The sequence below is a fragment of the Diadema antillarum genome, unplaced genomic scaffold (genome assembly GCF_040938485.1).
Source record: "Diadema antillarum isolate AM-2024a unplaced genomic scaffold, OU_Dant_1.0 scf00000024, whole genome shotgun sequence".
NCBI classification, from domain to species: Eukaryota; Metazoa; Echinodermata; class Echinoidea; order Diadematoida; family Diadematidae; genus Diadema; species Diadema antillarum.
Genome location: NW_027270913.1, coordinates 1049361 through 1064954, shown reverse-complemented (window position 1 = coordinate 1064954; position 15594 = coordinate 1049361). Strand labels below are relative to the sequence as shown.

Here is a 15594-nt window from a genome sequence, read left to right as displayed (position 1 = left end):
CACATAAGGAGATACCACACAAAAAGTTCGGAAATAATTAAGTATAATTAGATGTTCCTAGTGGTTGCATCACACACACCAATGATTTTACTATCTCCAGAGAATGCTATAACGATCTGCTAATGACAATGAGTTGGTCCTGCGGTGCATGTGGTAATAATCTAGCCTGCGGCTCGGATAATCATGTCTATAATGGTCTCGTAAAACCCTGTCTTCCTCGTGAACCACGTAAGCCCAAACAATAACTTATAAAAACCATCAAGGGACAATAAGCATCTTCCCTTTCACTGAGATAGAGCTTGGCTGTAGATTTGCGTTAATTCGTTCCGAATAATACGTAGCGGGCCTGTACAAATGTATATCAGACGTGGGTGGTATACAAGAGCGACATGTGCATTATAATGAACGCAATGTAGGCAGAGAACTTGGCAGCCACCACAATGTAATACGCTCTTATTTGCGGGATATTACCAGACGTTATTGTAATATATTTTTAATTCTCTTTTTTTCCCCTATGTATCCGTGTATCACTCATGCTATCGATCTATCTGTGTCCGTCTATTATTCTATCTCTCTATCTACATGTATCTATCTACCTCTTATTGCCCATGTTTTAACCTCTCTCTCTCTCTCTCTCTCTCCCTCTGAATTTCTCAATTTTACATGATCTCGCTTTGGGAGTTTAGTATGCACTACTGATGGAGGGGGAATACCGCGAGTATTGACTTTTATCTTTGAGCAACAGCTTACTGATTGTGCATTGTTTACCTTTGAGTTTTCTCAAGGGCGAGCATAATGCATATAAGTGCATGGAATTTTACTGATTGTTGATACAGTTTTGCACAAACAACGCCTGAATCAACAACAAAATACTGTGTACCATTCAAGGTACCATTTAAAGAGGCACTTAGATGTTAAGATCCCAAGTTCAAAACACAACAAAATTACAATAAAGCGAACTATGGATCAAGTTTCAGAATGACTTCAGATTCTCAGTGTGGAAATGATATGCAATAACTTTGTAAACGGTATGCGAATCTAAAATCTTCATATTAAAGTTGGTGCGTAACCCTCCATATGAGTGTCGATATTTTCGACTGTTCAGCATTGAATTTGATTAAATACGGGAAAGGGATGGGGGGGGGGGGCTCATACTGGATGAGTGTTTTAACACATTGCCTGAGGGAACCCATTAGATTCTTTATAATTAAACAGACTTTCAGAATCTCGGAGAGAATGGGTTAGGTGATTTTAAACAGCACGCCCCTTATCAAGTGGGATTTGGCGTTAATACAGTCAAATCAACAAAACAGCACATTGAGCAGGTAAATGTTCAGGGATTTCAGGTGGTTGTACATAATGATTATACTTACCGCCACCGTTCCTGTAGCAGAGATACGGGAACCGCCATACGTTCCCGAGCCCTATGGCAAATCCCATGCTTGATAGGACGAAGTCCAGAGAACGGCTCCATGTTTCCCGCTGCTGCGTCTGCTTGGCCGGCGTTGTCACGTGAACAGCTTCCTGAGAGTGACGAGAAAGATAATCTTCATTAGTGATTTAATGTTATTATCGTTATTATTATTATTATTATTATTATTATTATCATTATTACATGTCGAAATTTTGTATTACATATAGGCCTATATTATGTATTATACATATCAAGCAAAAAAAAAACCAACGCAGATATTCATCGTGTTCAATGGAGCTTCAGATAAAAGAAACACAGTTTGCATTACAAAATGATTCCTTAATTTTATGAAGAAAAATGAAACTGAACATTGTAAGAACATATTGGTGGACAGCCTTATATCAGCGCCAACACCTGCTCAAGTATCTAAGGAACATAAGTGCACATGAAAAATAATCACCGTTCGATTCCAACCCACTCAAACTACACAATGTGTGTGATTCTTGATGGTGAGGTGTGTGGGTACGTGTATAGTGATAATTCGTATAAACAATGACTTTTGTTGTTGCTGTTGTTGTTGTTGTGTACTCTCTAAAAAAATCGAGTGAAAATATTCACTCTTAAAAAGAGTGAATACAAAAAAGAGTGAATTTAGAGTGAAATTGGAATGAATTTCGAGTGAAAATTTTCATTTTCACTCGTTTTGGAGTGACCTCAGGGATCACTCCAAAATCTTCGAGTGATCCCTGAGGTCATTCCAAAATGAGTGAAAACTAGAAATGTCGCTACAGCGACTGGTTATACCCCCGCCAAACAACATTTCATAAGCTTTGGTCAAAACAACATTTCATAAGCTTTGGTCAAAAAACTGAGGAAGTAGTTAAATCCGCAAGATCTTTCCTTGATCTTCTGCCATTAATATGCCGTTACCATGGCAACGTACTTTCGGGTACTGTCGAAAAATGCGTCTTGCACATCTACAACCAAAGGCACACATCTGTACCAAGTTTCATGGAAATTGGGCAAAAACTGAGGAAGTAGTTTGCAACACAAAATTTTCCATCATTTTGGCTCATAATATGTGAGCTGTTACCATGGCAACATACCTTTTGTCACTGTCAAGAAATGTGTCATGCTGACCTATATCCTAAGACAAACATTCAACATGAATTCCATGAGAATTGGAAGAACACTAATGAAGCAGTTTTGCCATGAAGCATTTTGCCCTATATTTTACCAATAACATGCCGTTACCATGGCAACGCACTTTTTGCCACTGCGGAAATATGTGTCTTGCACATTAACATATTCAAATGAACATCTGTACCTAATTTCATAAAAATTGATCAAAAACTGTGGGAGGAGTTCGCGACGCAAGATTTGTACCCATTTTTGCCCATAATATGCCGTTACCATGGCAACGTACTTTTGGGTACTGTCAAAAAATACGTCTTGCACATCTACAACCCAAGGCAAACATCTGTGCCAAGTTTTATGGGAATCGGTTGAAAACTGAGGAAGTAGTTCGCGACGCAAGATTTGCAACGGACCGACCGCCCGACCGCCCGACCGACCGACCGCCCTACCGACCGCCCGACCGACCGCCCGACCGTCCGCTGATTCCTATCATTATACCCCCTTCAAACTTCGTTTGGCGGGGGTATAATTAAAATTTTCACTCAAAATTCACTCCAATTTCACTCTAAATTCACTCTTTTTTGTATTCACTCTTTTTAAGAGTGAATATTTTCACTCGATTTTTTTTTTTTTTAGAGAGAGTATGTTTGTGTGTGTGCTTAGTATTTAATATTATGTGTGCGTATGTTTATTCTCTTTTTCTACTCCATTCAATGAGAGCTGCTGCAAGTAATCACCTGCTCCTCATCACGCCTGCCCTGTCCCTGGGCAGCATTTAAAGCAAGCGCTGGTAGTGTGGCTCGTTTGTCACTACGGTAATAGTTCGTCACGGTCAGGTTATTAATTTATTCATACTACACTGCAGCATCACCTGACCAAAAGGAGAGAGAAATTAGTCTGACTTCCAGGCTCAGGGATCATTTAAATCCTTACAAGACATACTGCACGTGCCTCGTATGCAATCTCCTTCGTCTTGAATGTAATTGACTGCTTTCTTTACCACTTACATAATACCAACTCACGGCGGAAAATTTGCTACACGCCCATGCTGACAATCCTTACATATAGGACTGATGCCAACGAATGACTCTATTCGGAACCCAATTAGGAAATTCACACCGAACTTAAAAAAACAACAACAAAAACCCCAATCAAATTATAGTAGGCATGGACCAGCACGAGCACCGTTACCCCTGACCGATAACATTCTGTGCAGGAAACAATACTTCGGATAGCGATGATGCAGACTCAATATCTAGCACTGAAAACCTGAAGGAGAGTGTCTGTGGCTCGTGTCTCAAAAACTGGAGATCAAAGGTTCGAATCTGTCAAACCAGTTTGTTCATGGGTGTTTGGTAATGTTTGGCTAAAAGCGATGGTAGACCCCTTTGGGGAATAGCTCTTATATAAAGAGGGCAACACTGCAAGAAGGGAAGATAATGATACAATAATTATCACTGCGTTTATCAATGTCATTATCATAATAATGAATAATAAAATTGAGTATTACTATCACTATCATTATCATAGGTGCCATTCATTATAATCATTATCATTGTTATCATCAGCAATATCATTGAATCTCTCTCTCTCTCTCTCTCTTTGAGTTGTCTATGTCCTATTAACCATTATACATAATGTAGTTTGACAAAGTAGTTTGTGTAAAACCGTGCAACGAAAACCCTTCCTAGATGTGCGTATAATTATAATATTCCAAACTGACATGAATTATTTCACATCTTGAACGATAATGTCCTGATCCGCAGAAGAGAATACAAGATATAATGATATAGTTTCCAATCAACATATCCTTCCTTTCTTTCTTCAAGTACTTATGAGACTTTTGGGCGTGTGTGTGCTTTTTTTCCCCAGACAAGAAACTAGTATACTGTCTTTCCACACAGCTCCGCCAGGCACACTTCCGCCACTTCACAATAATGACCCTGAATTCCGTCGTACTTTTCTTGCTCCGAGACATAAAGAATACTTTGTGTGATGGTCTTACTCGGTTTGTGAGGAAGTTTCCCCCGGAAATTTCACCCAGCGCATACAGTACACGCAGTGGCATGAAAGTACAATCCAACAGTTCCGTGCAGGATAACAGTACACATGACACAATAATGAATTCTAATCCCAAATGGAGAATGAAATCATTATTCATATTAACATTAAGGTCATCGCACACTATAATGATTTTCGGTCGCAAGACTGACCGACTTTGGATCTGAAGTAAACAAGCATGTTTAATCTGAGGCTATTGTGATTTATTTCGGATCCAAAGTCGGCCAGTCGTGCGACCGAAAGTCGTATAGTGTGCGGTGGCCTTTGATGTTACTTGCGACCTTCCCAACACAGGATTGCATATAGATTAGACTATTAGTGTTATGTATTGGTATCAGTGTCTCCTTTTTCTTCTATACTATAGGCCTACTCTGGTCAACAACATCGCCAACACCGCCAATCTTAGACTCATAGGATTTTAGTCGTCATCACGTCTTTCTATGGATGCATATTGTTTGGGAATTGAATACACAAACAACCATTTATTTCCCTTCCCATTTGTATAAATTTTCTGACACTTAACTGTTAACATTTAAAGAGTTCTTTCGAAAGACGTACTATTTCCCCATCATAGCAACATGGAATAAGTAGAAAACACAAATTGCATAATACCTTCCTTAATTTCCTCTCCGCCTCGAGATTCGTTCTCTTTACTCCGCATATAACTTGTATTTTTCTTGGTTATCATGCTTCCAAATTTTGGGCTTCTCGTAACATTGAAACCGAAATATCTTATAAAATAATGTTGCACTTATAAAATTATCTAACATTAAAAATCGTACACTGACAGTCATGACAATAAATAATAATCAATATGACTCTACTTCCTAGAAAATGCCTTCCAGCAAGCAGAGGAACAATTAAGTATTAAAGGAAAATTCCAGTCAAAATACAGGTTAGTCTGATAAAAGAAGAGAGTAAAATCTAACGAGTTCAACGGTAAATATTTGACTGAAATCGGATGAAAATAAGTGATGACATTTTGAAGTTTTGTTAATTTATGCAAAACAGTTCTTGTACAGTGGATATGAATATGCAAATGAGTGAGCTAACCATGTAATACCCTCACAATTTTCAATGTTTCTGTCATTGAAGTCTGATACATGATGCTATTCCTGGTTGAATACGTAACTTCAGAATAGTGATCAGCTAGATTGACCAGGATTTGAGCCTCGGACTTAATCGCGTTTGAATGAAAAAACTGTAAATTTCGAAATTTTATGTACAAACTATATGGCAAGTTGTGAGGGGATGATATCCTCACTTTGCCATTTACATATTCATATTGACCGTTCAAGAACTGTTTCCTGGAAAATTAGCGATGTCATAACTTCCTTATTTTTTACTAGATTTCGATCAAAATTTTACAGCTGAAGTCGTAATATTTTACTCGTTCTTACCAGACTAACTTATATTTAGGCTGGATTTCCCCTTTAAACAGCACACAATTTTACTAATCACTAAAAGTGATGAAATGCACATATCACAAAATCTGGTCAACACGTCCGCATTTAACAGAAATCCTAATTCCTGTTTGAGGTCCTGCAAGAATCTGAATATTATGCCAACGTTTGTGTAATAAAATGCATGCATACCTGGTGTGTGGATGTGTGCATAGATGTGTGTGTATGTGTGTGTGTGTGAGTGTGTGTGAGTGTGTGTGTGTGTGTATGTCTGTGTGTATGTTATAGGTGGGCGAGCAGGGGGTGCGGGTAAGTTTTCCTGTTTTTCCACATATCATGCAAACCCCTTGCAGGGAAAGGTGTAGGAGCCGTGAGAGGTGAGAGTAGTTTCACCTCAAAGCCACTTTTGACACCCTGTTCCTCACCAGTGATGTCATGACGTCATCATGTTAATTAGTCTACCTGCCAGGCACGTTCAGTAGTCGTGTATTGCGAACCCATACTATTTGTAGGCCTAACAGCAAAAATCAAAGGTAAACTCCACTGAACTTCATATTGGTTTAAAGGAAGAGAGTATGGGATCAAACAGCAAAAAAGGTGGGGAAAAAAGAGGAAAGTGTGAAGGTTAAATGGTTTTTCAGTTTCTTGGTGCTTTCACTACGCAGTGGAATCGGACACAATCATTTTATTTCAGTATCAAGTATAACCGTGTCTGTTCTATTTGTTTGCTTTCAACGTGGAATACTGGATTTTTTTTTAACCTTCTCTTGCAGGACTATCACCATTTTTAATGAAAGATTATTTTGAAAACTTGATAGGCCTAAAGTATGATGTCATCCGATAAATTGTGACTATAATATTCATAAAGCATGCTGCGAGATTCTGAGTAAATAAGGATGCTTACATACAATTGACAATGATAATTAGTATTTCAATCGTTATAGGTAGATAATAACATAATATAGCAGAGGTGGTAGCAGTAGTAAGCAGTCACAATGCGATAAATAACAACAATCAATTATTGTATGATAATGTCGATAATAGTAACAATAATGATAATGATGATAACACTAATAATAATGATAATGATGATGACAATAATACTTTCTAAGGACATTTTTGAATCACATTGTACTAGTGTTCAAGATGATAAAATACATGCAGTATGACATGAATAAAGCCCTCATTTTTAATAAATGCATTTATCTACCCAGGCTGTTAAAATAGCCTATTTATAGTCACAATGCTCAGTAAGTTGTGAAGCATTCAAATGAACATGACATATAGATACTAGTAATGAATACAAGGAGCAAGGCTTTGCTGGCATGTTTCGCCGTGTGTCGCCTCACCAGCAGCTCTGTGTGATGAACGACATGCCATACAGGGCAAAGACGGTATCTCTACTCTTTGGATGGAAATCCTTGACATAGTATGTGATCCGAATCGGTTGTGAAGGGCAGAGCGAAACACGAACGTGGACTACAACGTCTCTGCTATAGAAAGAGGATGTTAACAGTCAACCGTGCGATTCAGTCACCAAGCCATGTCACTGTGAATTCTATTATAATACGCCGGAGAATAACAAATAAACTGTAACATGGCAACTGAAGAGACCCATGATACATGAAAGCTGTTTAAGCACCTACTGATACTGATTGATGCTCTCTCGCCTATGACCGTAGGCATCTACATCTTGTTGCTGCCTTCCGTGGGCACAAAAAACTACAACATATCAGCCCTATTTCCGACATTGCCATGTGACCCGCACTGCCTATTGATATGAACTGCGCGTGAGATACATGGATTTATAAGAAATCTCCTATGAAAGTGTTGTTATGATAATGAAGATTTTTTTAATATTTTTTTTCATTAATTAACAAAAAAGGCAAATGAACAAAAATTTCAACAGCTCCTTTATTCAAGTAACGTGAATCTTCAAGAATCTTCAGCCTATTGAAGGAGGCAGACTTAATCAGGAGAAGAAGAAGACGAAGAAGAAGAATTGTTTCTCTATTTCAGTGAATACAATCTATACGTGTAAAGGTTTTCTAACCACAAAAACGTGGTAAAATCTGTTTCAGTGCACAACTGTCATTTCACCATTGCAATGATGACGATAGAAACATGCAGTACAAGGAAGCAGGAAAATGGTAAGAGATCCCCTCCCTGATGGAAGATAACAATGAAATAGTACATTATACCGATGTATCCATTTCACGTAAAACACCTGATACCCTGGAAAGTAGTCCTTGACATTTGCCCAAATTATACAGGTCTGCACCTGACGTATCGATTGCAGAAAAAAACAAAAAACAAATAAACAAATAACAAATTCATGAGAAGTGTGTTATATATGTATTTCAATATATGAGATACAGGAAGAATCGGCGGGGGGGGGGGGCAGAGAGATTTGCATGATCCAACAGATGTATTCATTATAAGTATACAGTATAGGTACATCAGCCGCTATCTTGGAGACAATCGCGTAAAGCCAGTTCTAAATTTAACTGCGCTAATCATTGATATTTTATGCTGGTAGCCTGAATTTCTTTACCCATCTTTCTATTACATGATGGTATCTACAGCATATAATACTATTCGTAACTGATCGAGATGGTAGCTCTAATAGCAGATAAAAAGAGTGGTTCTCGTACCAATGGCAAAAGACAGGACTTTCCCGTAAATGAGGAAACGACATAGGAGACGTATAAGACTAGATACAATACAATTTTATGCGTGAAAATTGACCAAAGAAAATTGAATGATCCCAATGGAATCCCATTTCCTTCGCTCATTGTTTCACATTTATACATTCCTGGTCACTCTCCCTTTGTTGGCGTTTATTACAGTACACTTTTGTATAACATCTTTTTACTAACATTTATTTTCCTATACAAATCTATGCCGACGTATGCGGTCATTCCACTAAATATACACATACTGACGTTACGCTATGAATTATCATCAATGCCTACACTCTTGATTACAGGAAATCTTAACTTACACACAATAACAAGCTGAAGTACAGATCTAAATCTGTCCACGTTTGTCGTATTAGTTAGTGTGATACCAACGTTAGTATTATACTAACGTTTTGGGGTAAACAACTTAAATGTTTTCTTCTTCTTTTTTTACTCGCCATTATTAAATGTCACCGAGGCACGAAAGCGAAATATTTTTTTTTCGTCGTTCTGCTGTTCAATGTATGTTTGTTTGTAAGTTCCTGCGTTTAACAGAGCTTTGTTCCAAAGTGGCACCCTACATTCAGGCTATTCATGGCATCAGATACTATATACGGTTGGTTTGCGCATTATTAAGCAATGAGGCCCCCAGTGTATTTTTGGTTTGCTGTAAGAAAAGAATCTGTTGAAATGCTTATACATTTTCTCAATCGTCATTTTAAGCGATGTCACTAGATGCGGGTTACCACGAACTTCATACACGACGTACGCATGTATACCGGAGTCATATTCGGCATGTGCATCATTATCAAAGTTGGGAAGATTTTTAGAATTTTGTTTTTCTCTACTCATGAAAACTCAGATGTTATTGGTTACACGCAGTCTTACGAGTACTTGTCAACACACACACACACACACACACGCACGCACACACTTCCGTTATGGACAAGGGAACAGAAAAGGAAACAACTCTTTTCTATTACCTGTTTATGCTTGATTTGGCGTCATCAGCTAACCTAAGTAAATACCAGTAATCCAAATAAAGGATGCTTATTGTGATAAATATGCATACCGGAGGACAATACTGGATTTTTTTTTTCACAGCCAGGAAAGTCGGGTTATTATATATAGTGTAAGTTTATTTTATTTGATGACAGATACCGAAATATCGGGCACAATTGTTATTTGAATAAAAAACAAATGAACACATTCGGATTGAAATAAAAGTAACGAAGATGTCATTACTAAATCAATAGTTATGTTATAACATTACACAACAATCGTTACTATCTTTATCTTACTTTTACAACTGTTGTACGTAATTATGGAAATCAATACACTTAAAGGGTTGGCACATGTAACAACAACAATAATTATAAGTTTTAACTAAATCTTTTAATCACGTATGGAAGTGAATGCATCGCGTGATAGGGCTGGCACACTTCACTCTGAAAAATACATTCAAGAGTAGTCCTTGTCGGAAGAATTGCTGTTTCGACCGGGGCCAAACGGACCCATGGGTCCTTTTATTGTCCAAAGAGGACAAAGGTCCTTCGTTCCACATCGACCTTCGGGAATACCGCGCGCCCAGTGACCCCTATTCTGAAACAGATGTGAATTTACTCAGTATATCACTCAACGCATTCATGCCTGGCAACAAAATCACTATCGCAAAAGTCAGAAAGTAAAATCATTCACTGGTAAATTATCGGCCTACCCTTCATTTTGTGCTTGGCCCTGTGGGAAGACCTTTTTTCTCAGCTGGTGGCGATTTTTTTACCAACACTCCTTGGGCAATTTATTATGACCAGTTCATGGAGATAAGGGGATGGGTGCACCTTATCTACGAGGTCCGTTTTATCCCACTTTCCCTTTGCTCAAGAATAAACGGAAACATGCAGCTGGACCCATTATTGGAAAAGTCAATACGTTAAAGCTGTGGGCCATTATGGAGCTCTCGGACAAAAACACTGCGTCCTTGTGTCTCAGCAGCCAAGGCTGCAGTATCGGAATGATACACATTATGTTGATTAATAGTGTATGATTAGTCATCAACTCTACCATGACAAATATAAATCCAGACTATTTAAAACTGATTCCATCATTCAAGCGATCGGGTATTTTCACAAGCTTCCCTCTGCCGATCAATGATGTGACTCAATCCTCATGATGGAAGAGAAATGTTCATTACCAGGGCCGGCGCAGCCGTGGGGGCCGTGGGGGCTCGGGCTCCCACACTTTTTTGTGCACCATACAAAGGAATAGGCCTACATACGGTGTCATCACTTTCGGCCCCCACACTTTTTTCAACCCAGAAGTACGTAAGCGGCACTAAAATAGAAATAGATAGAGATCTTGAAGTATGGCGGCGGTAAGGTTATGTGTTTTCTCTGAAGACCTTTTTTTTTTATATATAACACCTGGAAACGGGAGGGGAGAGAATGAGCTGAGGACCCTTTTTTTTTTTTTTTTTGCTTGTCAGGTGAAGAAACCCGGAAGTGGGCCCCCACACTTTTGAAAACACTGCGCTGGCCCTGATTACTACAGTAAAAATAATAATAGCTGTTTTTTCCTATATATGCCAGTCATATCAATACATTTCTGACGTATCAACATCTAGGTTCCTACGCCATAATATATTTTTCTGGGGTCTTCTCTACCTTGAATCCTATTAACACTTTGTGTACCGATAACGAGATTAACGACGTTAAGTAAATCCTATACAGACCGTCATTGTGAAATCCGAGCGTGTATTACAGGCAGATGGAAAATCCCTCCAAACTCCCTGCTTGCATAGTGTATTTTCTGTGCCCTGTATATTATGTACCATGTATTTCGTGGAGTTGACAATGGAATACGCCGGAAGCCCCTCGCATGCATAGACACAGTTGATTATAATCCCATTCATGACCGAGGTCGATCGGAATGCATTTCACGATCACGTTCAATATCATTGACGTCAATTGAAATACTGAAGGCCTGCAAAGCAACATTTTGCAATCAAACTTAATAACAGACTCTATATCAGTCACAGCACAGCTTTCGAGCCATGTACCAGTGCATCACAGAGAGATACTACCATAATCACTTTTAAATCGTCGCCACTCGCAGCGCAGCTGTACAAAGTGAATGTAGCATGTCACTCAATAACAGCAGCAGCACTATCACTCTCGTTTCACTTACCGGGTCACTCTGGGACGTTTCCCGGGCTACGGACGGAGGAGGTTCACCCGCTGTTTCGGTGCTGGCGGCCATTTCTTCGGCTGTGGCGGCCGTTGCTTCCGTGGTGGTGGTGGAAGCAGCCTCAGTGGGGTGCTGCTCGGAAGGTGATATGTTGCTTTCATTACTATCTTCAGCCATTGCTCCACTGTTTGGTACGAGAGGTGATGAATTGATTGAAACTTCAGCTACCTTTCTCATGAAAAACAAAGGATCTGTTTGACCACCGTACAACACACTACGACTACTCTCGCGCGGCGGTTTACGGAGTAATTTCGCAGTTGCTGTTGTTGTTCAGTATGGTGTCCCTGTACGATTGGTTTTGCGGAACAACTGCAACGGTTTATAATTATCGTTGTTCGCATAACGCTGGGGGCGCAAGTTACGTTTCCTTGTTCGCCGTCTCACGTCGCGGCAACAACCCACCAAATACGAAATCGCGTGTCCGCAATATATTATGACATTTATATGGACACTACGTATATGATCATGAAATACGAGTATGATATATACATGTATATCATAATACACATACACATACATGTACGTGTACATGCGTATATTCAATAAACATGTATATCCAGGAGTATATATTATCATCACAATTACAGCATAGTCATGTATGATTATTCCATATCATTCCATATAAAAAATATATAATATATAGAGCCTACATGTATATGTGCGTCTCTTATTTGTGCGTATTATATCAGACAGAAGTGTACAGTATCAAATTCATACATGCATCCTTTAATTTCTCTTCTTTGTAGTTATGTGTATACATGTATTTCGCCCTGATATAGGGCCTAGGCCTACAAAGCTAGAAGTATACAGTATAGGCCTAGAACTAAGAGCACCAGTATGTGTGCGCTGGCAAGACTACACTGCAATACACAATTATGTATACACACACACTCTCCCTCTCCTTCCGTTTATCTATGTGGTAGTGTATTATTATTATCATTATCATTGTTATTATTATCATTAATATTATATATATATATATATATATATATATATATATATATATATATATATATATATATATAGTGTGTGTGTGTGTGTGTGTGTATATATATATATATGTATATATACATATAGTACAAAGAAAATTATATACATATTGACAGATAGTGGATGCAATGTATGAATATGATTACATTGTATGTAATCTTAAAGATACACAATGTAGGCTTATATACTAAGTACTACTTGTTCAGTCAAACAGATGTAAGTACATTGTATATACATGTACAGTACATTTAAAGAATCGATGGATCAATGATCCGTAATTTTTGCAAATGTTCTGATTATTGGTAAATTAAATCATCTTCAAGCAAACCCCAACTGCACTTGCCCCAGTCAAGTGACATACAGAAGCTTACAAGAGCCATTGAGAAGACGAGAAGGCGAGATCCTTGATCTCATCTCCTCGACTTCCCGAGACCAGGAAGATCAATATCTCATTCTCTTCTTCTCTCAGACCCTAAAAGGTCGAATGGTAAGGAATCACGTCTTCATAATGGCATCCTTAAGCTTCCATAGCATAAAGATCCTGTATTGTGACTAAATGACTGCACGAGTCTGCTGGCTGTCGATTTATGGGAAAAAAAAATAAATAATAATAGCAATGACAATGGTAGTAGTAGTAGTAGTAGTATTAGTAATAGTAATAGTAGTAGTAGTAATAATAATAATAATAATAATAATAATAATAATAATAATGATAATGATAATAGAATAAAAATGCATGCCTGCAACGGCAATGACTACATATCAAATCATCATCAGCAGGAGAATCTGTATCACAACCACCAAAATCATCCCCACCAAATTAATCCTATTCACTACATGATCATCTTCATTATCAGCTTATCACTATCAAGACCCCATCACCGTTACTTACACAAGCACCACTGTATAATCATCATCACCATCAGCAAGATGATCATTATCATCATCATCATTGGCATCATCACCAATACCATCATCACAACTGCCATCAGCCACATTCATCCTCACCAACATCACTTTCACTCTCGACATCATCACAACCATCATCGCCTCCATCATTGCAGCTACCAGTCACTCTACATGTACAACGTAATCATTCTTATTCCACACATGTATCTTCAAATCAGCTTTCACGTGTGATTTCATTTCGTCTACCCCACTCAAGAAATCTCTTCCCTTAGAATTCACTCTATGAAAATAATATCACAATCGTTGTTGCAATGCTACCAAAATTTCTTTTTCTACAGTGTAATCATTCCCCACCACCTAATTAATTTGTACTTTCAAGAGACGCTGCATATGGATATCATTGTTCTGTCCTGAAATAAGAACATTCATACACTGGATTTCATATCAATGCACTTTTTCATGTTTTATATGTTTTATCACTTCCACCGTGTGATTACCAGTGTCTTTAATAATGCACTTAATGTGAAGAATATGAAGACACAATAGGACAGTGTTTTCCTTTGAACAGATGGACTTTTGCTTCATGAAGAACTGTTGCTTTAGAATCATAGTTGCAGTTGCCATAGTAACATATACACAACAGCCAATAAGCTACAGCCATTTCATTTCTTTATTCAATAACAACTATTAAAAAATTCCATATGGAATTGGGACAAGGTGGACTACTTCATTACAGATGTCCATCTACAAATTTGGCTCTTTCCAATGATATTCGGTGTGCAACTCACATTACCATTGCTTCAATTGTATACTCATCAAAGCGACAAGCCAGAGTGCTACATTCATGGCAATGTGTGGCATGATATAAAAATTGAAGATTGTGACACAGAAAAAAAAAAAACCTTTTAAATTCTCAACAAAATAAGATAACAAATTAAACTTCACTAATTTCATTTCTTAACAACAAAGAAAGAAACTGTTTTAAATCTGAAATACATCCAATTAAATCAACACATCACATCATGTCTAGGCAAGGCAATGCTAGGGGTTTTCAAAGAAACAATCTTTCAAACTTTCACATAGTACATTGTATTTGATGAATAAGAAAATTGTCCAGTATTGCCACGAATTTGAAGAGCAACTGGAATAAAATAGAATGTTAAAAGGCAATAAGATTTTGCAAAGCAAATTGCAAATTCATGTCATTCAAACCATATAATCAAAAAGCTTTTTCATCTTAAATCAACAACAACTTTAATTATGAGAGAAATGCACATTTTACTTCATTTGAAAAAAACTAAATGTAGCTTTCAGTAACCAAAGGAAGTGTAATGGCCATTATATTATGTTCCAATTTAGTCCTACTGTTCCGATTCCCTGCGATGAATGATCACAGTTGAAAACCCAGATGTCAAACTTGGTATTGTATCACTGTTAAAGGCTTGGAAAAAAAAAACCAATGCATTTCTGGAAAAGGATTACGGTATGTGCAATGAAAACCTGGCTTACTGTCTTTCTACACAGGAGATTTCACTTTAAACATTACCCTCATGTTATTGATAAAACTGAAGATGGCATAAAAGACAATTAAAAAAAATACTGACATGTTAATGATTTCAGAAAAAACATACTGCAAAAATGTGTTTTTTGTTGTTGTTTTTTCAAACTTGATCTAAAGTTTGAACTCACTTATGTGGAAGATAAAATCTTCTATCATATGCGAAATGTCTACAATGTGTAGCATTGGTGAGCCTAC

General features: G+C 37.8%; 1 protein-coding gene across 1 annotated transcript in view; it reads right to left on the bottom strand.

Moving 5' to 3' along the window:
- The window catches only part of LOC139732338 (sodium- and chloride-dependent glycine transporter 1-like), a 32330-nt gene extending 18345 nt beyond the window's left edge, over window positions 1-13985 (bottom strand). Inside the window, exons 1-4 of the mRNA XM_071643212.1 lie at window positions 13938-13985; window positions 13301-13401; window positions 11880-12063; window positions 1374-1524 (exon numbers count right to left, since the gene is read on the bottom strand). Coding sequence (XP_071499313.1) covers window positions 1374-1524; window positions 11880-12063; window positions 13301-13401; window positions 13938-13985 — 484 coding nt within the window. The remainder of the gene's footprint in view (window positions 1-1373; window positions 1525-11879; window positions 12064-13300; window positions 13402-13937) is intronic.
- Between the last annotated feature and the right edge of the window lie 1609 nt (window positions 13986-15594).